The sequence below is a fragment of the Anolis carolinensis genome, chromosome 1 (assembly GCF_035594765.1).
Source record: "Anolis carolinensis isolate JA03-04 chromosome 1, rAnoCar3.1.pri, whole genome shotgun sequence".
Lineage (NCBI taxonomy): Eukaryota > Metazoa > Chordata > Lepidosauria > Squamata > Dactyloidae > Anolis > Anolis carolinensis.
In genome coordinates, this window is record NC_085841.1 from 259,800,037 (window position 1) to 259,820,842 (window position 20,806).

Genomic DNA, 20,806 nt, shown 5'->3' on the forward strand with positions numbered 1-20,806 from the left:
GGTTTTGCTCATGGTTTTCTGGATTTGCCTAGAAATTCCAATTTAAGCCTTGTTTTTGGATTTGTCCTACCTTTGGATTGTTTTCTGTGAACAGTTTGATCTGGCTTTTTGACTGTGACTTTTGCCTTCTATATTAACTCTTGGTTTTTACCTTTTATTTCCTCCACAGTGTTTTGCTCTTTTTTATATGTGATTTCTTAATAAACTGTTTTGACTTTCACATTTGGTTTCTTGGTGGGTGCTGTGAGCAAGGTGAAACCTTGTTGAGGTGCAACAGTTGGGTTCTTGTACAACCCACCTGTGATGTCTCTAACATTTGATGAACTCCTGCCATCAACAATACTGCCTCCCACTAAGAATTCAGTTTAAAGCTATCCTGATCTGGTTTGTGAGACTTTTGGCAAAAGGGTTTCTGTTAATGGCCATAAGGTACAATCCATTACTTGCCAGAAATCCATCTTTTTGAAACTGCATGAAGTCACATTGTTCCCATCAGCAACATTTGCAGAACCACTTGTTCACCTCTACCATTCTTATCTCCTTTCCTGACCATGCCCTTCAACTGGGAAGACGGGCAAAATGACAACCTGTGCATCCAAGTTCTTCAGCTTCCTATCCAGAACCTTGGAATCCCTTGTGATATCCTGAAGGCTATAACTTGCAGTATCATTGGTTTCCCTGTGGACCAAAACAAAGAGGGCTTGACAAGCCTTGTCAGACCCCAAGTTAAATCAATTGTTTTTGTCCTAAGGAGACAGCAATCAAGTCCAGCTGAGCATACATATTACTTCCTTTATCTGCAGATTATGTTGCAAAGAGAAACTACTCAGTCTAATTTTTTTGGCCACTCCATTCTTAAGAAAACAAGAACGAACGGATATAGTTATAGATGTTTTCTTTTCTGTCTTAAGAGCCATTTCATAGGAATCACAATAAAAATACTGATTATATTTCAAAAGATTTACGCAACAACATCATAGACTCAGTTGGGCGGGACACCACAAACCTCCTATATATAACAAACCTTAATCAGTGAAAAGCTAGACCACTACACAACATCATCTCCACCATGAAGCTGACAGTTGTCTTTCTGCTGGTCACCCTGATGGTGTGCTGCTATTCAGGTGAGTTGCCTGTCTACTACATTACATTTGGAAATATCACTGGATTAGTATTATAGATGGACAAGATTTACATGTTTCACAGCCTAGCAACTGTTACTTGACAATGGAGAAGATCTTGTATGAAAATGGAGGTCTTCTCTATAGTTAACGCATTGCCTCAAACCTTTTTAGCTTGAGTAATGTAGTAAGTTTGTCTTCAATTGAGCCAGTGTGATATACTGGTTTCAATATAGGGCTATGACTCTGGGGCTAAGATTAGAATCCCTGTTTGGCCTGAAAACCCACTGGGTGATCTTGAGCAAGTCACAAAGAAAAGACAAACTCCCTCTGAACAAATCTTGCCAATGTTTGATATTGCCTTAAGGGTAGTTAAATACACACAAATGAATGAGGGATCTTCAGGTTTCCCTATCATCAATAGCTCTGCTCAGTGCTCCAAACTCAGGGTTGCAGCTTCCTTGAGATGGTTTGCAACATCCAGAGGTCACCATGGCTTTGCTGGAGACAGGTTTAATAGGGCTGCAAGATGTTTCCCCTAATAAGTGCTTCCTCGTGGTATAACAAAATAGCCACCCACGCACTCTCACATGAAAGCCAGTGTGATCTAGTGGTTTGAGAGTTGTATTAGAACTGGGAAACCCCTCTGGACAAGGCAATTCCACATTTTGTTTGCCTTAATTTAGAAATGACTTGAAGGCACACGACAATAATAACCTCTTATTATGAACCCTTGCATTCTAGATACTGCTGTAGAGGTTTGTCCTCCTATCGAGGTCGTCCTCAACAAGTTCTTTTTTAGCTCAATGACTGACTACATGAAAATGATGGCTCCTTTTGCAACTAGTCCTGAAATGACTGAAGCAGCTTCACGGTTGAAGCAATGTACCCTTGAAGCTACACAGGAAGAGCTGCTGGCAAAAGAACAACTGCTGGTAATTCTTTTCACAGTCACCTCACCACACCCCAACACGTGTGTTAGAGCAACACTTCCCTATTCACTGTTTTAGGATTTACAGATTTGGAGCTGAACCAACCTTCTGCTCATGCAATATAGCATTCCTGTTAGGCGGTCATTCATCTTCTAGCAAAGGAGAGTTAATAAAGAGCAGCAGTTCAGTTCCATGATGAAATATCAATTACTATTAGGAAGCTTTTCCTATTGTTTAGCCAACCTCTTTCCTAGTGTACATTTATGCAGTAGAAATAATGTAGTTTGACACAACCTTAATGACAATGGCTCAGTGCTACTTTTTGTGTGTGTCAGGAGTGACTTGAGAAACTACAAGTCGCTTCTGGTGTAATAGAATTGGCCATCTCTAAGGACATTGTCCAGGATATGCCCAGATATTATGTTTGATGCTTTACCAGCCTGTGGGAGGCTTCTCTCGTGTCCCCGCATGGGGAGCTAGAGCTGACAGATGGGAGCTCACCCCGCTCCCCAGTTTCGAACCACCAACCTTTCGGTCAGCAGTCCTGTTGGCGCAAGGGTTTAACCCATTGCGCCACCTGGGGCTCTGCTCAGTGCTATGGTAGCATGGGGCTTTAATAGTGTAAAGCTACAATTCCATAGCACTGAGCTATGGCAGTTAATGTGGTATCGAGCTGCATTATTTCTAAAAAGTAGATTTACCCATAGAACTGAGATTTCCAACTATTCATTCAAGCCCTGGAATATGTCTGCCTTGTCCTTTGTGTAATGACCCATTAAACACAGCTTTCACATTTCCCTTTCCTTAGAGTAAAATGCAGGGCTTTATTTTGGATTTGGTGCCTTCATCAGAAAAATTCTAAAACTTTTTTCAAAACTTAAATCTCTTGCAAGGGGCTCAACGAAAGCACAGAACAATCATAGATGACAACTATTCAACCAGTGGGCTCTCACCAGTCAGCCACTGGGTCTTCTCCAGTTGGCCCTAACCATCAGGATCTCTGTCATCATGTTACTCTTCAGTTGGAGAAATATGTCAGGTTCTCTTGTTGGTTCATGTCAGAACAAATGTACCAACTGCTTTTTGAAACCAACAAAGCCAGACATAAATTAATCTCCTAGACATGGGTGACTTTGTTCAAACATGTTCAGCATTTTGTATTTCTATAATAAGCTGGTAGAAGGCAGGTGTGAAGTGACAGTATTTATTTATTCCTTCTATTAGTCAAGAGTTCAGAAGAAGAAAACTAAAATTTAACATGCAATAATGAAGGTAATATTAAAATATGGTATTAAAACAGGTTGTTTTAAATAAGGCGAGAATCAGAGGAGGTCACAGGGAGACAATGTTTTGAAACCATTCAAAGTCCTCAACCTAGATGGGCAGAATTGTAATTTCGCTTCTTCCCATGTCAAAATATATTGAAAATCGCATTTCTTCCATTGTTTTGCAAAGAAGTGTGTGAATTCTAGAACTTCATATGGGGGAAAGAACCAAATATATATTTTATCCAACTTTGGGGTGAGAAAAACTCGCCAATTACCTCCATTGGCTGTAGAAAGTGATGGGGCAATGTAGGATGGTGCATAGCAGAATGCAGAATGAACGTCTTCCTTCTGAACAGATTGCTATAAATATATGTACCCAATTTACACAACAATGTATTCATTGTAAAATCTGACAGATCTATTACAGCTGGGATTTTGTCCAGCCTTTTCCATTTACTGACACAATAAAACTCACAAATTATCAACGTTCTTTGTTCCAGAAAAATATCCTGGCAATGTGTGGATTGCTGCCAAAACTGCCAGAACATCTTCTGCCCCGCATTTCTGAAGACGGTGATGTGCATTGAAGTAGTGACTGGATGTGATTCCTTCTTACTCACCTTCCTTTCTCTCCTTTAAAAAAATAACAATAATTTTGTGTTGTCAAAGGCTTTTATGGCCGAAATCACTGGGTCGCTGTGAGTTTTCCAGGCTGTATGGCCATTGCCCAGAAGCTTCTGGAACATGGCCAAACAGCCCAGAAAACTCACAGCAATCCAATAATAATCTTGTTCATCAGAATCTGAATCCAAATGCTTTCTCCATTTCACGTACTGCTTACTTAATAAACAAAAAGCATATCAATTTTTTTGTTTGACTCTTTTTTCCCATCATCAGGACACAATAAATCGTTTAAAATAGCCAACCTCCATTAGTTTTAGTCACAATTTGAAATATTACATTTTCAGACCATAATTTCTAGAATGCAACAATGGCAACTTGTTGAATGCTTAAGGAGCTCTGGGAGCTGTAGTTCAGAACAAAATAATGTCTGAGTTCTGGATGTAACCAGGCTTTTACACTGTAGAATTAATGCAGTTTGACACCATTTTAACTGCTGTAGCTCAATGCTATGGAATACTGGAATTTGTAGTTCGTAAGACGGTAGTGCTTTTGGCAAAGAAGGCTAAAGACGTTGTAAAATAGAACTCCAATGACTCAATAGCATTGAACTAAAGTGGTGTCAAACTATACCACTAAACTGAAATAAAGAGTTTCAGAGAGTTCTAATTGCTCTTCATTTGTACTTCCTTTAAACTAGCTGTGTGTCTGTTTGATAGCCTAGTCAATGGATCAGCTGGTTTTTTATTTTTACAAGGCGGATGTGTGCTAGAGCAGCTTCCACGGGGGGGGGGGGGGGAGGTGGGGAGGAAATCATATGTTTTGCATGACTGAAAGGTTATACAGTCATGTGAATATGTGCATTTTCCAGCCAGAACATAAGGAGACTCCTTTACCATGCGTTTTTCCTCTGTTAATGAGAATGAGCACTAGTGTCATTTAGCCACCTCCCTTTTTAACGGTAACTTCCACATTTTAGGTGCTGTGTAGAAGGGCCCCTAGAGTACCCAACAAGGAACAAAGAAAAACAAGGAACAAAGGGAGCCTCCTTACACTGAGGCAGGTGGTTGATCCATCTACACTGCCCTAAATCCTGGAATTCTGAGAGCTATAGTGTAGAAAGTAATATTTCCAAACTGTGGTATATCTAGCCACGAGACTGGCCTTTATAAAGGGCTAAACACAGATACAAGATCCATCTACATTGTAAAACTGATGCAGCTTGATACTGCTGTTTGGCAGTGGAAAATGCTACCTTGAAGCTCAATGCTATGGAATCACTGGAGCTGGAGCTTTACAAGGTCTTTTGCATGTTCTGCCACAGTATTTTCAAATCAGGTGTGATGGGGTTGGTATGCATCCTGTCAGAATTCAGTATGCAACCAGTCATAAAAAATACAGGATGCATACTGATATAAATGGAGTATATCCCAATGTGATAAGAAAAGTAAATATTCATTACTTTTTAAAAGATATGCACAATGAAGAATTACTCTTTTTTGTATGCCAGCTATAATAGGGAATAGCAGCCAAGATCCTTTTTATTATAATGGCAAATACTGTAATCAGTTTTTCAAATACATTTCAAGAATGTATTTGTGAAGAATATAAAATGTGAGATCAATACATTTGTTTATTTATAAAGAAATCAATAAGGAAAACAAAGAAAGTGGTTCTGATTCTCAGGAATATAATATATATACAGTAGAGTCTCACTTATCCAACATAAACGGGCCAGCAGAATGTTGGATAAGCGAATACGTTGGATAACAAGGAGAAATTAAGGAGAAGCCTATTAAACACCAAATTAGGTTATGATTTTACAAATTAAGCACCAAAACATCATGTTATACAACAAATTTGACAGAAAAAGTAGTTCAATATGCAGTAATGCTACATAGTAATTACTGTATTTACAAATTTAGCACCAAAATATCACGGTGTATTGAAAACATTGACTACAAAAATGCGTTGGATAATCCAGAACGTTGGATAAGCGAGTGTTGGATAAGTGAGACTCTACTGTATATCAAAGCTTTATTGTGGTTGCTGCTGCTCCTCCTGTTACTGCTGCTTCCATTGTTGCTACTGCTCCTGTTGTTGTTGCTGCTGCTCCTCCTGTTGCTGCTGCTGCTCCTGTTGTTGTTGCTGCTGCTCTTGTTGCTGTTGCTCCTGTTGTTGCTGCTGCTCCTGTTGCTGCTGCTCCTGTTGTTGTTGCTGTTGCTCCTGCCACTGCTGTACCTGTTGTTGTTGTTGTTGCTGCTGCTTCTGTTGCTGCTGCTGCTCCTGTTGTTGCTGTTGCTGTTGCTGCTGCCCCTGTTGCTGCTGCTGTCCCTTTGCTATACAACGTGCCATGTAATTTTCCTTGATCAAAGATGAATGATATATGAAAATTAGGGCTGTGCGATCAATGAAAAAAAATGTTTCAAAACTCATTACAAAATTAGGGGGCACTGGGGTTTCATTTTTAGAGTGTTTCTAAAGTTCCCTTAATGAAAATTTTGTTACCATAATGAGAGTAACAAAATTTCATTACTTTTTCTTTTTATTAATTGTGCAAGTGGGGAAAGTTCAGAGGCTCCTTTCTCCACCATTTTTATAACTATTGGGGTGAAACGTGCTGCAATGGTAGAATGCATTTACCACTGTTAGCCCATACATTTTCAGAATGCTTCAATTATCTACGGATTTTTTGGGAAAATTTTTAAAGTTTTTATAAACAACAAATTTCTATACAATGACACAAGATAACATTCCCCCCAACTTTCAGAAATATTCATACAATTCATACTGATTTTAAGTATTTAAAAAAGCTTTTGACAAAAACATGTTCTTTTTTAAAAAGCCACAACAGCTATCTCATTGAATATTAACCAATAGAACTTCCACTTAGGGGTTTCTTCCCAGCCCAGCACAGAGATTTACTTACTAGAAATATCAGTCCATCTTCCTCTTTGCAGATTCAACAATGTATTGGAACTCTGGCTGGCTGCTGCTACAGAAGGACAAATCTCTCCCCTTTCCTGATTGGGGCTTTCTGCTGAGCAGAATTCTGGGAAATGTAGTTTAGGGCAGGGCCTATTGAATTCTCTGGCACAGGGCTCCTTGCCTTTCCCAAACTACATTTCCCAGAATTCTGTGCTTTCCCTGTCTCTATCCCAGTGAACTCTGCTTTCTACCTGCTGCTTCCCTCTCCTAATGGTGAGACGCCATTAATTTAAAGAGGAGTGGCAGCCCTTTTGGTTTTGCTTTGCTTGCTTCCACTGAAAATGAAACTGACTTTGGGAGGCTATCAAAGTTTACAAAATTCAAATTAAAACTCCTGGGTAAGCTTTGATTCTTAAGTTTTCAGCATGGGCCACACTCATATGTTGAATATTGCATTGTAAGTACAAATTTAATGGATTTAATCTGACTTTCGACGACGACAGTTTTGCACAGCCCTAATAAATGTCATGACTTACAGTGCCAGTGAAAGTGGAGGGTTGGTTAAAACCACATTGCAAATAACTGTGCCCCCTAAATATGCAACATTCTGTAAATGTTTAAATGCCTGCATAGGTCATACTTACAAAATATATTTCACATACATTCTGCCATTTTAGTAGAGCTGTAAAGTCATTAATAAGCATATGTGAATAATTTGTTAGTTTAGGAGAAAGTCATTAATAAGCATATGTGAATAATTTGTTAGTTTAGGAGAAAGGAATCACCAGCCTACATCCCTAATCTGGTTTATGAAGGGTCCAAGGGAGACATCCAGCTACTCCTACTCATCCAAATTCTCACTACCTAGGGGAGTCCTCCCCTTCACCTTTCCAAATGGGAATAAACATTGCTGTGGGAAACTCTTTATTTTTCTCCCAACAGTGATCAGTGATAGTTGAGTTTCGACTTCATCACGTTAGGAAATACTCCGTTTCCAATATTGTTTGAGAACAATTTAGAACGGGTCCTATCACATGATATTCTCCCCATCCTGTCAGTAATCCATCAGAATTCATCTGCAAAACATAGCAGAAACAGGTTATTTGCATGAGAAATTCCAGTCGTGTCTTTGGAAATACTACGGAGTCTTCCATTGCTGAAGTGCTATCAGAAAATCATTATGTATCCCATCAGCAATTATATGAATTGTCATTTGGGAATGTGTCCAGGGTAGGGATGGGGATCTCATGACTCTGGAGTTTTTGTGATGGAAGCAGCTGCCATTTCTGTTTTGGATGTCAAAGGGGAAAGATCTCCAGGATTCAGGAAATCAGTCATTACTCCTTTATCTCTCTCTCTCTCTTTTTTTTACTGGAATCTGTGCAAGTTCTTCCTTCCATTGTATGTGTATGTATACCAGAATGTTAATGTGTAAATGTTACATGTTATTTTTGAGTCTTATTTTTGGTTTAAATATGGATCTGCAAGAGTTTGGGGTGGAATGGTTATTTCTTTATATATTTTCTTTTGTACAGCATTGAATGTTTGCTGACTTTGTTGTCCACCGTTCTGGGTCCCTTTGGGGAGATAGGATGGTATATAAATAAAATTTTATTACTATTACTAGGAGCCCCGTAGTGCAGTGGGTTAAAGCCTCGTGACTTGAAGGTTGGGTTGATGACCTGGAGGCTGCCAGGTTTGAATCCCACCCGGGGAGAGCACGGATGAGCTCCCTCTATCAGCTCCAGCTCCATGCAGGGACATGAGAGAAGTCTCCCACAAGGATGGTAAAAACATCAAAACATCCGGGCGTCCCCTGGGCAACGTCTGCAGACGGCCAATTCTCTCACACCAGAAGCGACTCAGGTTGCTCCTGACATGAAAAAAAAATTAAAGAAGTGAAAAATTCAGCTGTACACTTGTCTTTTATATCACAGAAAAATTTGGCAATGTAATTAAAATATTTTGATACATATGTAATTGCTTCCTTTTGTTAATCAGCTATACTGCTACAAATGTCTTCTAAATTCCTTCCTCAGAACTGGGGTGAAGAAGATTTATGCCCACAATTGAAGCAAGATTTACCCAATCTCACTGAAGCAGTGCTAATGACTTACCAGATAAATGTCCGTGTTGGGACAAAGTACTTTCAGGAGGCTACTCACAGGCTTCCTCCATAGATTGAAAAGTACAACTCAACAACTAGGAGAACGGTGGGACAGGGGGACGGGGACAGACATTAGAATGCTACTGTTTTCAGATGACAATGATATTAACAAGCCACCAATGTGCACCCCAACACACAGGCAATGAGCTCAACAGAAGCCCACTACTGCAATTTTGTGGCTGGGAAATTACTCTCAACCATCTCCCAACAAAAAGTTGACTTACAATCAATTGGTGAATTGCTTCTTTGAGCAGAGGTGGATGTTGAACCACACATTTCTTCAACTTTGATGCCCCTTTCTTCATCAGAGTTGTTGTTGCAAATGGAGCAATTGCCTTCATGTAGGACTTGTATGGGCCTGAAAGGTACTGGTAAACAACATCAAGGGCAGCAGGGCAAACATCAGTAGTGGTAGCAGTAGCTGGAAAGCAAAAGTTTAGAAGAAGTCCACATCAACATTTCTACACACACAACATGGTTTTCTGCTGTTGAGGTTTTGGTGACGAAAATCTCATGTCTAACAGCTTAGTAGAAAATCCACAGCTTTATTCTCCTTGCCTTCAAGAAATTCTCCCATCCCAAAATAACATTAAAAGGACACCATCAGCTGGAACATTATGGATGTGAAAGAAGAAACAAAGCAGAGCAAGTATAAAGAAAACAGCAATATCCGGAAGAAGGAAACGAGAATAAACACAGGGCATAACTACAGGTTGTGAGAGATGAGGGCATTTTATTTCAGTCCCCAACAATCTACAAGTGCAGTAATTTTAAAACTTCACATTTAAATACAGTTCAAAGAGCCAAAGAAATGGGGTAGACCAAGTTTGCATGGGAATGAGAATGAAGCAGATAGAGAGCTCTGACTATGAGCAATTCTTCCTCCTTTCCTTTCTCCCTTTTCCCTTTCTCTGTGAAATGCTAGAAGTTTGATGACTGAATGTGAATTCACATTTACAGAGACACTGCCCCCATTTTGCTTTCCATCCCACCAATAAGATGCACACTTATTATGCACACATAATGCTGACCACTGCAAGGAGGAAGGGTTGGCATCATTTTAACTCCATTGCTCCAAAACAGACAAATTATTCAAAAGGGGGTTAACATGTACGAGGGCTATCCAGAAAGTACATGACGTTTTGGAATTAAAAAAGAACAAAGTATAGGATAAACCACTTACGATATGCAGTTGAAAGCCACACTGAAATAGTACATTTCAACATAGTCCTCATTCAGATTTAGGCACTTATCACAGTGAGGAATGACTTTGGAAAATTCATACCCTCAACACTTTCCCGCCGCTGCGACCCACGTTATTGCAACGCTGAAACTCAGCCAGGCTGAACAATGAATGCAAAGGGAAGCAAGGAAAAACTCAGCTCTCGCTTCTTTAGCAAAGGGATCTGAAGACAGACAGCATTGATGCTTCCTTTCCCTTCCTGCCAGCCGATCCTGGTTGCTTGCAAAACCTGGCCGATCCTGCCTGCTTCTCCTCGGGAGCTGCTCTCCTCCAGGTCGCTTTCCGGAGCTTGCTTGCTTCCCTTTGCATTCATTGTTCAGCCTGGCTGAGTTTCAGCATTGCAATAACGCGGGTCGCAGCGGCGGGAAAGTGTTGAGGGTATGAACTTTCCAAAACTGGCTACTTGCAGAAACTTCTAGGTGGAGGACACATATACATACAAGATTTGCATCTTGTTGGTGAATTACATAGTGAGTCAAACTTATGCCATTGCAATTTATGTTTTTTGGTTGTTGAGGAAGTTGGGATTCTGTTCCAACTATGCAATAACCAAAATCCTTCCCAAACCCATATTTTAAGCAGCACATCCTATACTCACTAACACAGCAATTTCCATATTGCTGACAAACAAAAGAGTAAGTAGGGATGCCTCTATTTCTTGTTTTCATGCCACCTGCAGGGACCTCCCAAGGACTGTTGGAGGTTTTTGTAGGTGTTTGTCATTGCATATACAATTAAAAGAAAATGGCTGGACACAACCCTGTTGATCCCCTCACCCTCCAACCTATCTATGGACATATCTATGTTGAGGGGAGGACTTGTACTGCTTAAAGTTGAAGGGTTGTTTTTTTTTTGGGAAGAAGGGCACCAGTTGTAGCTATGGAGACATAACTACATGTACATGTCATAGGACCTCACCACATGGAGGTCATCAAGCCGGAGGACAGCGGGGGAATCTGTGGGGCAGCGGGGCATATCCAGCAGGCAGCAGGGGAAACCATCATCCTGCACCCTGTATCACCCACATCATCTTCTTGTCCATCCTATGGGGGAGAGTATTGCTGCCTGGCTTTTCCCTCGTGCTGTCTTTGGCTTACCTAATGAAAGCATGGGAAACCTGCTGTGTTCTCAGGGCTCTGTCCTAGGACACTTCCAGGATAGCGCCAGGTCAGAGCTCCCCGGAATTAGCCCTGTGCCATGTGATGGGGTGTGGCAGGCTCTGTCCTGACTCCGTCCTAGAAGTGTTTAGAACAGAGCTGGAACCCAGTGTGATGAGCTCCTTAGCTAGGTATGTATATCTCCACATATCCCAAATGGCCCTTTGGGTTTACAATGTAACATTTTGTAGCACAATGTACTCAGCAACTCACCTGAACAGCAACCGATCACCAGGGAAATGAGAAGAAATAGAGTTGTCAGCTTCATGATAGAAATGGTTCTGTATACCAACTAGATGACAAGTCATAGACTTGTCTGAAACGAAACAGACTAAATATATATAGGACACTTCTGGTCCAGTTCCTCCTGATCTATGTCATGTTGCAACACTTTAGAAATGCAATGTTTGCTCATGGAACAGACACTAGATAGGGAGAGGGCAAATATAGGATCACTTCCCTCAACTTTTATGAGGATGTGGATGGTCAAAAAATGTAGGCACTTCTTTTTACTATTCTGCAGATATTTCCAATACATATTTATGAGAATGATGCAGCCTACGCAAAGCATAACTTTTATATGCATATTTATATTTTTATGATGTCTTGTGGGTGGAATTCGGAATATAAACTACGAAACTTTCCAAATGTTGTTGGGCTGCAACTTCAAGAAGATCTAGCCATTAGTGTAATGAGTCTGGTAGGACTACCAATTTAGGGCAAAATAAATAATGAGCACTCCGCCAAACTGATCTATAAACCTAGCACAAGAGCATTTTCCTCAAATGTTCACCCTGCTAATGATGATGATGATGATGATGAAAAAAAAGAAGACAGGGGAAGGGGAGGAGGAGGAAGAGAATTTATATAGCACCCATTTAAGAATGCCTTCTTTGCTTCTTTTGCCATTTCCATTTTCATTAAAAACTCCTATTTTTTATCAATTTAATGGTCATCACTAGCACATAATTGTAACTCAAAGTCAATTCTGTTTTGTTCCAAACCAAATAATTTAAAATCCATTTTATATGTACAGTGGAACCTTGACTTAAGAGTATCTCAACTTAAGAGAGTTTTGAGTTAAGAGCACCACTCGGTCAGGGTTTTGCTTTAACTCTGAACTCAAGGTATCACTGTATAATTGTCAGTGCCAGTACCATTTCATAGTGCATCTGCTCATCCCTTGTTTTGAATTTAGATTGGCCATTTTCCCATTTCAATAGATCTTGCACAATCCACCAGATCTGCCTTCAGAGTCTCTCAATGAATAAAGAATAACCAGAAGTTGGCAATGTAAACCTCAGTCAGACCAGCACAGTCAGTTCTTTCACTGAGAATCCCAGGATTTGATAGAATGGATCCATGGCAGCTAAAGTGGTATTGAAATTTGGAGATTTACAATGGGTGAAGAGAAGGAGATGGGAGGAAGCGGAGGAGGAGGGCGAGACATAAATGTACATAATATACATGTTTTTATTCATTATATGGTACATCCCATCCTTTAGCACAAACTGTCACTGGGGAAAATCACAAAAACATAAATATGAAAAGTATATTTTCATTTATGAATAAACAACAGCAACAGAATAGTAGTGGAAAGGCATAACAAAATGGGATAATGTGTTGTCGAAGGCTTTCATGGCCGGGATCACAGGGTTGTTGTATGTCTTTTGGGCTGTGTGGCCATGTTCCAGAAGCATTCTCTCCTGACGTTTCGCCCACATCTATGGCAGGCATCCTCAGAGGTTGTGAGGTATGGAGAAATGGGGATAAATGTGACCCAACATGAGGAATGAAAGTCAGAACATGCTGTGGGAAGTGGAAGTCATTTTTGACAGTAATCCTGCATGGTTGTATTTTTCACCTCTTGATACAGTGTCTGCTACATTATAAACATTTGTTGGCACTGTATTATCTATAGCGGATTAAATTTGATGCGGACTTCTTCAAATTTATGGAAAATTGTTAGTCATCTCTTGCATATCCCATCAGTTGGATTGGATCTATTAGCTAGAACACTAATTGGTTTTGGCCATTTATCTTTATAAGTTCTACCTTTGAAAAAAAAAAGGTTTCCTTTTAAATGTGATCTACCCAACAGGTAGATGTTCATAAAGCTGATCTTTGTTCTATATGATTGGGAACCAGTTAGGACTGCATTTTTACTTATTTATTTTTGGTTTCGTCCATAAAAAATAATCTCATGAGATCTTGGTTTTGTACATCTTGCAAACAGGTGTCCCTGCATTTTTGGACTCCTCCAATTCTAATTTTTTTCTTATTCTGATGGCATTTTATCTGATGGAGTCTAGTTCATGAGAAAAATTTAGTTTGCACTGAATTTCTAAAGAATGTATGCAATGTGACATAACTGTTAGATGGAACACAGGCAGAAGCCTCTCCAATATATATTCACATTTGATTTCTGAGGTTCCAAAGCAAGTCAACTGCCAGAATAGACAACCACATCCATCATGAAATTTGCAGCTATTCTTCTGCTAGGCAGCCTGATGATCTGCTGTGACTCGGGTGAGTTATTCACAACGTTATAGAAAAAGTTGCTTTCTGGAGTCATTAGATCAAATGGTGACACAACTTGCTACTGTGTGTCTTCATATCAGCTTTGATTTATCATGGCCCTATATGCTGCTTTTCAAGTTTTGTACAGCTGAAACCTCTGTATCCATGGCTGAGAGAAACTATGGACTCTGGAGCCATTTTCACTGCACAATTAACAGCACTTAGATTGTACTGTAAATGCCATAGCTGAATCCTATGACGTTCAGGGGTTTGTAGTTTGGTCACAGGCACCAGAGGTATGCTATGGTTGAAAATTCTCAAAGCCCTTTTCTAAACATCAGACTACAAGACTCCAAAGGATGGAGCAAGGGCTGTTAAAATGGGACCATAGCACTCAAATGTTCTTATGTCTCCTGTAGCCTAACACTTAAACCACTAATCACACTGGCTTTATAAGTCTACACCTTCCATATAAGACTGTTTAACATTTTTGACAAATTATTCTTTCATTCTCTTTGCACATATCTCTGTGTTGTGTTTGTTGACCATAAGTCCCACACATCTCTGATTAGGGCACAAAGATTCTTTGAAATTTCCAGTTTGAATTCAACTCGGGGAGAACTCAAATGAGCTCCCTCTGTCAGCTCCATCTCCATGTGGGCACACGAGAAAAGCCTCCCTCAAGGATGGTAAAACCATTAAAACATCCAGATGTCCTCTGGGCAACGTCCTTGGAGACAGCCAATTCTCTCACACCAAAAGCAACTTGCAGTTTCACAAGTTGTTCCTGACACGAAAAAAAACAACAATTTGGCAATATTTTTATCTGAGGGACTGAAATGCTATTAGTGGGTGGAGTGTGAGTGTGGTCTTGTTGTCCCTTTGGAAAGCATGGGGGTGCTTTCCAAAGACTTTTCACTGTTTTCCTGTGTTACCAAACACAACATTAATGGGACCATGTGTGCTAAAATGATAAATGGCCTCATATACCTTTTTGGGACTGTTGGAATTAAATCTAGTCTCTCTTTCTTCCTTATAAATATGCACTATGGTGTTAGTGGGCATGTCTGAATTTGGATCTCCTGGGTTCACCTCTGCTCCTCCTCCTGTTGCTCTCTTGCTATGGTAAAATATACATAAATATACACCCCACTGGGAATATGAGAATTTTAAAATATTTTTATTGACTAACATTTGTTTTATACCCTGCAATCTAAATCAGCTTTACGGTGTATGTTCTGAACAATTGTATTCCAGCTGCAGCTGTTGATCCATGCAAATCAATAGATGATTTCGTCGCTATCTATCTTTTTGGCACACATGATGAGTATGTGCAGGCAGCCACTCCCTTTGCAACCACTGCTGCTATGATAGAAGCCGCTTCGCAGACGAAAAAATGCGTAGAGAAAGTTCCATTGGTGTATCGAAAAGCTAAAGCTAAAATAATGGTAATTATTTTCACTAACATGCATCCCAACACACTATAGGTTCAACTAATGTGAATTCACACACACACATATTGATAACACCAATGCCATGTTATACCTATCAAAAACCATTTTATCTGTACTTGCAATAATAGCTGATTGCTCATACCACTGTCACATTTGTGTTGTAATGGCATAATTTGCATAGTTTTTTCATCTACATAGATGTTGTTATCCTCAGCCAACCACTGCATTTGTCTCAACTTGTGCTTCATGATAGGTTTGCTTATACACACAAACATACATATGCAGGCCCATAGCCAGAAAAAAAATTCAGGGGTTGGGTGGGGAGTTGAAACATTTTTTTAGCGAATCATGAAGAGTAGGTCCATAACACAAAACAATTTAAATTATATGATTCATTTTATATTTTTATATAGACTTAATTAAATCAAATTTCTATTTTAGTTACAAAGTTTCAAGTCTTAACTAAAAATGACTCTTATGAAAAAGATACGAGATCTCTGAAAGGGGGAAGAGCAAGAAAGAAGTGACATGATTAGTTTCATGTGTTTTTTAAAATAATATTTCAAAATTATTAAAGATAATTACATCGATAAAAAAATAAATGAACTAACATGATAAAATCTATAACTGTGTTCAAATTTCACGAAAAATATTGATTAGAATAAGAGATACAGCATTTTGAAATATCGCATATATACATATCTTCACTTTAAACTGGCATATCTTAAAATCAAGATCAATGACCCAGGCATATTATCAAATTTTTAGAAATTACATAAAATATCTTTAATCTAGTACCTAATTATTCAAAAAATACTTGATAGTTTAGGAGAAATTAAAATATAATCTTTTAAAGCAAGCACAAATTACCATAGTTGTTATATACAGTAGAGTCTCACTTATCCAAGCCTCGCTTATCCAAGTTTCTGGATTATCCAAGCCATTTTTGTAGTCAATGTTTTCAATATATCGTGATATTTTGGTGCTAAATTCGTAAATACAGTAATTACACATAACATTACTGCGTATTGAACTGCTTTTTCTGTCAAATTTGTTGTATAACATGATGTTTTGGTGCTTAATTTGTAAAATAATAACCTAATTTGATGTTTAATAGGCTTTTCCTTAATCCCTCCTTATTACCTGAGATATTCGCTTATCCAAGCTTCTGCTGGCCTGTTTAGCTGGATAAGTGAGACTCTACTGTACCTGGGAACATCATAAATTGCATTTAAACTTAAGTTTTTTCTTATAGAGTATTTTAGGATTATAATCCTCCAAATGGATGAGGCTTGGCATAAGACAAATGCCCTGAAAGACACTGCCAAGATATTCACCATACTGAATATAAGTGATATAATGAAGATTTATATTGAATCTGAATGTGTGTATCTTGTTATATGGCTGAGAGAGTGTGACTGCATAACTTCTGTGCCTTTCAGGGGGTTAGACTATGAGCCTGAGCAAGCAGGGCCTGGCAACTCCTCTCAAACACTGTAGAAAATGGCACCCCTGTGGCGGCAAAGGAAACAGCCTCCTTCCAGGAAGGGTCCAACATGTGGCCTAGTGTGAGGTGAAAATACAGCCCTGAAGACCACAGCCAGGACACCCTCTCTGAACCAATCACATGATGATTTATAATTCCAGTAGTGTGTCTGTGCCTTGCTCTGAGGCCCAGAGAGTATGACTGCACAGCTTCCAGAACAGACCAGTTCTGATGCCTTCTTGTTTGTTAGGCCTTGAATCTGAGCAGGCAAAATCTGGAGAGCCTCTCAGGTACCAGGGAAGACCACATGGCCTCCTCCAGAATGGTCCCAGCCTGAGACAGCCATAGCCCAAAGACATGAAGCCCAACATGAGGTCTGAACAAAATGGAGACCTTCAAAGGAAGGCTTCCTAATATTCTGGCAAATGCTATAAAGCTGAATGTGAGGCCTATAACAAGATGGATGCCTCCCAATATAATGGCAAGATTTAAAGCCTAGCACGAGGCCAGAAACAAAAGAGAGCCCCCCCCCCCCACTTAATACAATTGCAAGAGCTAAGCCTTACATGAGGCCAAAGCTTAACTCCTAACAGGAGGCATGCAATAAAATGTAGGCCTCCATATACCCTGTTTCCCCTAAAATAAGACATCTCTAGAAAATAAGACCTAGTAGAGGTTTTGCTGAATTGCTAAATATAAGGCCTCCCTCGAAAGTAAGACCTAGCAAACCTTTTGTTTGAAAGCATGCCCAACGAACAGAACACCAGAGCATGCAGGATCGGTAAATGTACATACCATAGAGTGTTGTACATGGAAATATTGGTAGTTCATTTTTTTGTTCAACAATAAATGTGAATTCTTCATGGAAAAATAAGACATCCCCTGAAAGTAAGACCTAGCACATCTTTGGGAGCAAAAATTAATATAAGACACTGTCTTATTTTCGGGGAAACAGGGTATGATAACAGTTAATGGGTGGAATTGCCTATGCCTTCCTGGGGTTGAGAGAGTGTGACTCCCTCCAAACTGAGAGGGATGTGGGTTTAGAAAAAGAATTTTCAAAGATACATACTTGTAATGACTATAAGTCCCATATGTTTTGATTGACCTAAGTTGCAAAAGGCCTATGTTTGAGGAAGGCCTGCACTTGAGAGAAAATGCTGATGTTTGGGAAAAGAGTTGTTCCAGAGAAAAGAAGTTACTTTCAAATAATAACAATACATCAAGTCAGAACGGGTTCCCATATGATTTCGAGCTTATACTTGCAGCAAGTCAGGGTCAGTAACATGAAAGCACCATTGTCTGGAGAATCCCATGTTGTTACAGCATAGAAAACCTATGGGATTGCATGGTGGTTAAGATGCTTGTGACATAGCCAACATTAGACAAATGGGGTAAATGATCTTTGTAAGCCAACAAGGATATGCTTACTAATTTCTGTGGAGGTGATAAAAACCCTTGCAGCCATTTTGAAAATTGGACAAATCCTTTGATTGCATGTATGCATGTATTTGTCACATTGCTATGGCCATGCAATAAATAGTTCTTTTGCAGTTTGAAGATCCAACTTTTTGTGGTGTCTTTCCTCGCCCTCTCCACAGAAAAGGGGCCTCCTGTTTTTGACTTTGGATTAAGAGGAGTATTTTTTTTTTACATCTTTTACATCTTTGCCCCTTCAAAACAACAATTCATTAAGCATTATTTTAAAGGAAGGAGTTGTCTGCAACCTTCCTATGTGGCCCAGCAATCATGATCTGAGGTCAAGAGAGTGTAATTCACCCAGGCAACAACTTATTAAGAGTTTATTCTAAAGGGGGAGGAGGGCAAACCTCCTCTGCTACAGGATGTGCCTTTCTTGAAGCAACCCTCCAGCTCAGCCCTTATGCTCTGCTGGGAAATCCCTGCCAATAAATCCCAAGGGTGGAAACTGCCCAAATTGTAGGATGAATCCCTGTGGCAAAGGCATAGCAATGGGAACCCTAATGTCCACTGGAAAAGGGGAGGAAGCGAGGAGGAAAAGGGCTAACCCCCCATTAGGAACCTGCCTCCTACCTCAAGCTGAAGCAAAGCCTGCCAGTTATGGGTGGACTAACTTGGTTGCTTCCACAATTTCAGCTATTGCTGCTATTGCTATCTAAATTGGTGGAAAGGTAGATAATGACAGTGTGAATTAATTGTCAAAATTTGATTGAGATAGTGCTTGCAGTTCTGGAGGGACTCTTAATTTTTGCTTTAGATTTTGCATGGGGATTTGGTTAGCCAGTTAAAATTCATTAGTAAACCAAGTTTTTTTTAACCTGAAAAATTAACCTGGCTGGAAATGTCATCTTTCTTGCACGCTGAGAGGATATATTGATTTACAGTGGTGGGGCTGGGATTTCTATCTAGCATTCTTTCATTTACTGAAATTCATGCACATTTATTGACAATCTATCTTGCAGAAAAATGTCAGCAAGTCGTGTTCAGATGCATCGCAGGCTCAGCAAAATTGAATCACCAAGGAATTTATGATGACAATTCAAAATGATGATCTTCATATCGAAGAAAGTTTTTGTACTTCATGTCTTTTACTCCAAGGAAAATTAAGATAATTCTGTTCTTCATGATCAGGGATCTTCAAATGCTTATTTTAACTAATTTACAGGGTAGTTGTTTTTTAAACAAAAATACACAATAGCAACCAAAAAATTATATCAATGCTTACATTGTGTAATATTGCTAAAGTGTTTTAATACATTGAGTAAAAATCTAAATAATAATGAAGAAAAGGCTATTTCTCAAATCTTTGAGATGCGACACAAGATCAGTGGGAGTGGGGAGGGAGAGGATGTGCATAATGGAGAAACGAGTGAGCAAAAACTAGGATATTTCAAGGAGTTTGGATGCAAAAAGAAGATTATCCAGGCGAAACCAAAACAAAAATAATTGGAAAGTCTCGACATGTTTTTCCTTTTTACTTAAGCTCATAGAATGTTTGCTCATGTACAGAATGGCTATAATTATTGGTCATAATTATTCACAAACCACTGATTTTCTAAAAGACCAAGTGATGAGTTGTAAAGAAATAAGAAAAGAAAGATCTCAAGAATCTAAGTAAAAGGCCAAAATGTGATTCAAGATCAGTCTAGTGCTTTATTAATTTAATCACAAATATAAAAGACATGTCTGGTTGGGGAGCCAGGTGCCTCTGTAGACACAAAAATGGGGTTCAAGGATTGCAAGTGGCCCATAAATAACACTTTCTGTATCCCTACTCTACCTGTTTGATCCCTTCCTGTTCAGCAAAGCTGGGGGAGTAATGATGAATTGTGTTTCTGTGAGTTTTCTGGGCTGTGTGGCCATGTTCCAGAAGTATTCTCCTGATGTTTTGCCCACATCTATGGCAGGCATCCTCAGAGGTTGTGAGGTATATTGGAAACTAGACAAAAGAGGTTTATATATCGGTGGAAGGTCCAGGGTGGGAGAAAGAATTATTGTCTGTTGGAGGCAGATGTGAATGTTGTAATTAATCACCTTGATTAGCACAGAAAAGCCTTGCGGCTCCAAGGCCTAGCTGATTCCTGCCTGGGGGAATTCTTTGTTGGGAGGTGTTAGGTAGCCCTGATTGTTTCATGTTTGAAATTCCCTTGTTTTCAGAGTGTGTTCTTTATTTACAGTCCTGATTTTAGAGTTTTTTTTAATACTGGTAACCAGATTTTGTTCATTTTCATGGTTTCCCTCTTTCTGTTGAAATTGTCCACATATCTCCCACCCTGGACCTTCCACAAATATATAAATTTCCCTTTCTAGTTTCCTCACAATCTCTGAGGATGCCTACCATAGATGTGGGCAAATGTCAGGAAAGAATGCTTCTGGAACATGGCCATACAGCCCGGGAAACTCAAAGCAGCCCAATGATCCCAGCCATGA

General features: G+C 39.5%; 2 protein-coding genes and 1 long non-coding RNA gene across 4 annotated transcripts; 2 read left to right on the forward strand and 1 right to left on the reverse strand.

Moving 5' to 3' along the window:
* Positions 1 to 1,014: 1,014 nt before the first annotated feature.
* On the forward strand, positions 1,015 to 4,185 carry LOC134295344 (secretoglobin family 2A member 2-like). Its single transcript, XM_062967500.1, has 3 exons — positions 1,015 to 1,124; positions 1,866 to 2,056; positions 3,822 to 4,185. Exons 1-3 carry the CDS (start codon positions 1,070 to 1,072, stop codon positions 3,906 to 3,908), a joined length of 333 nt encoding a protein of 110 aa, XP_062823570.1. The 5' UTR covers positions 1,015 to 1,069; the 3' UTR covers positions 3,909 to 4,185.
* A 549-nt stretch (positions 4,186 to 4,734) lies between these two features.
* LOC134295343 (UPF0746 protein DDB_G0281095-like) lies at positions 4,735 to 11,821 on the reverse strand. Of its 2 annotated transcripts, none has more exons than XM_062967498.1 (3): positions 11,651 to 11,821; positions 9,262 to 9,458; positions 4,735 to 6,306 (listed from the first exon to the last, which is right to left on the reverse strand). In XM_062967498.1, exons 1-3 carry the CDS (start codon positions 11,703 to 11,705, stop codon positions 6,028 to 6,030), a joined length of 531 nt encoding a protein of 176 aa, XP_062823568.1. In that variant the 5' UTR covers positions 11,706 to 11,821; the 3' UTR covers positions 4,735 to 6,027. The 2 variants fall into 2 exon arrangements, with proteins under 2 accessions (XP_062823568.1, XP_062823569.1); XM_062967499.1 differs by lacking the exon at positions 11,651 to 11,821 and adding an exon at positions 10,221 to 10,592 and having other exon boundaries at positions 4,737 to 6,306.
* Positions 11,822 to 13,529: 1,708 nt separating this feature from the next.
* Positions 13,530 to 20,014, forward strand: LOC134295345 (uncharacterized). The gene is made up of 3 exons (XR_010001888.1): positions 13,530 to 13,966; positions 15,215 to 15,405; positions 19,339 to 20,014. It is a non-coding gene; the product is annotated as an uncharacterized LOC134295345 (long non-coding RNA).
* The last annotated feature ends 792 nt before the right edge of the window (positions 20,015 to 20,806 follow it).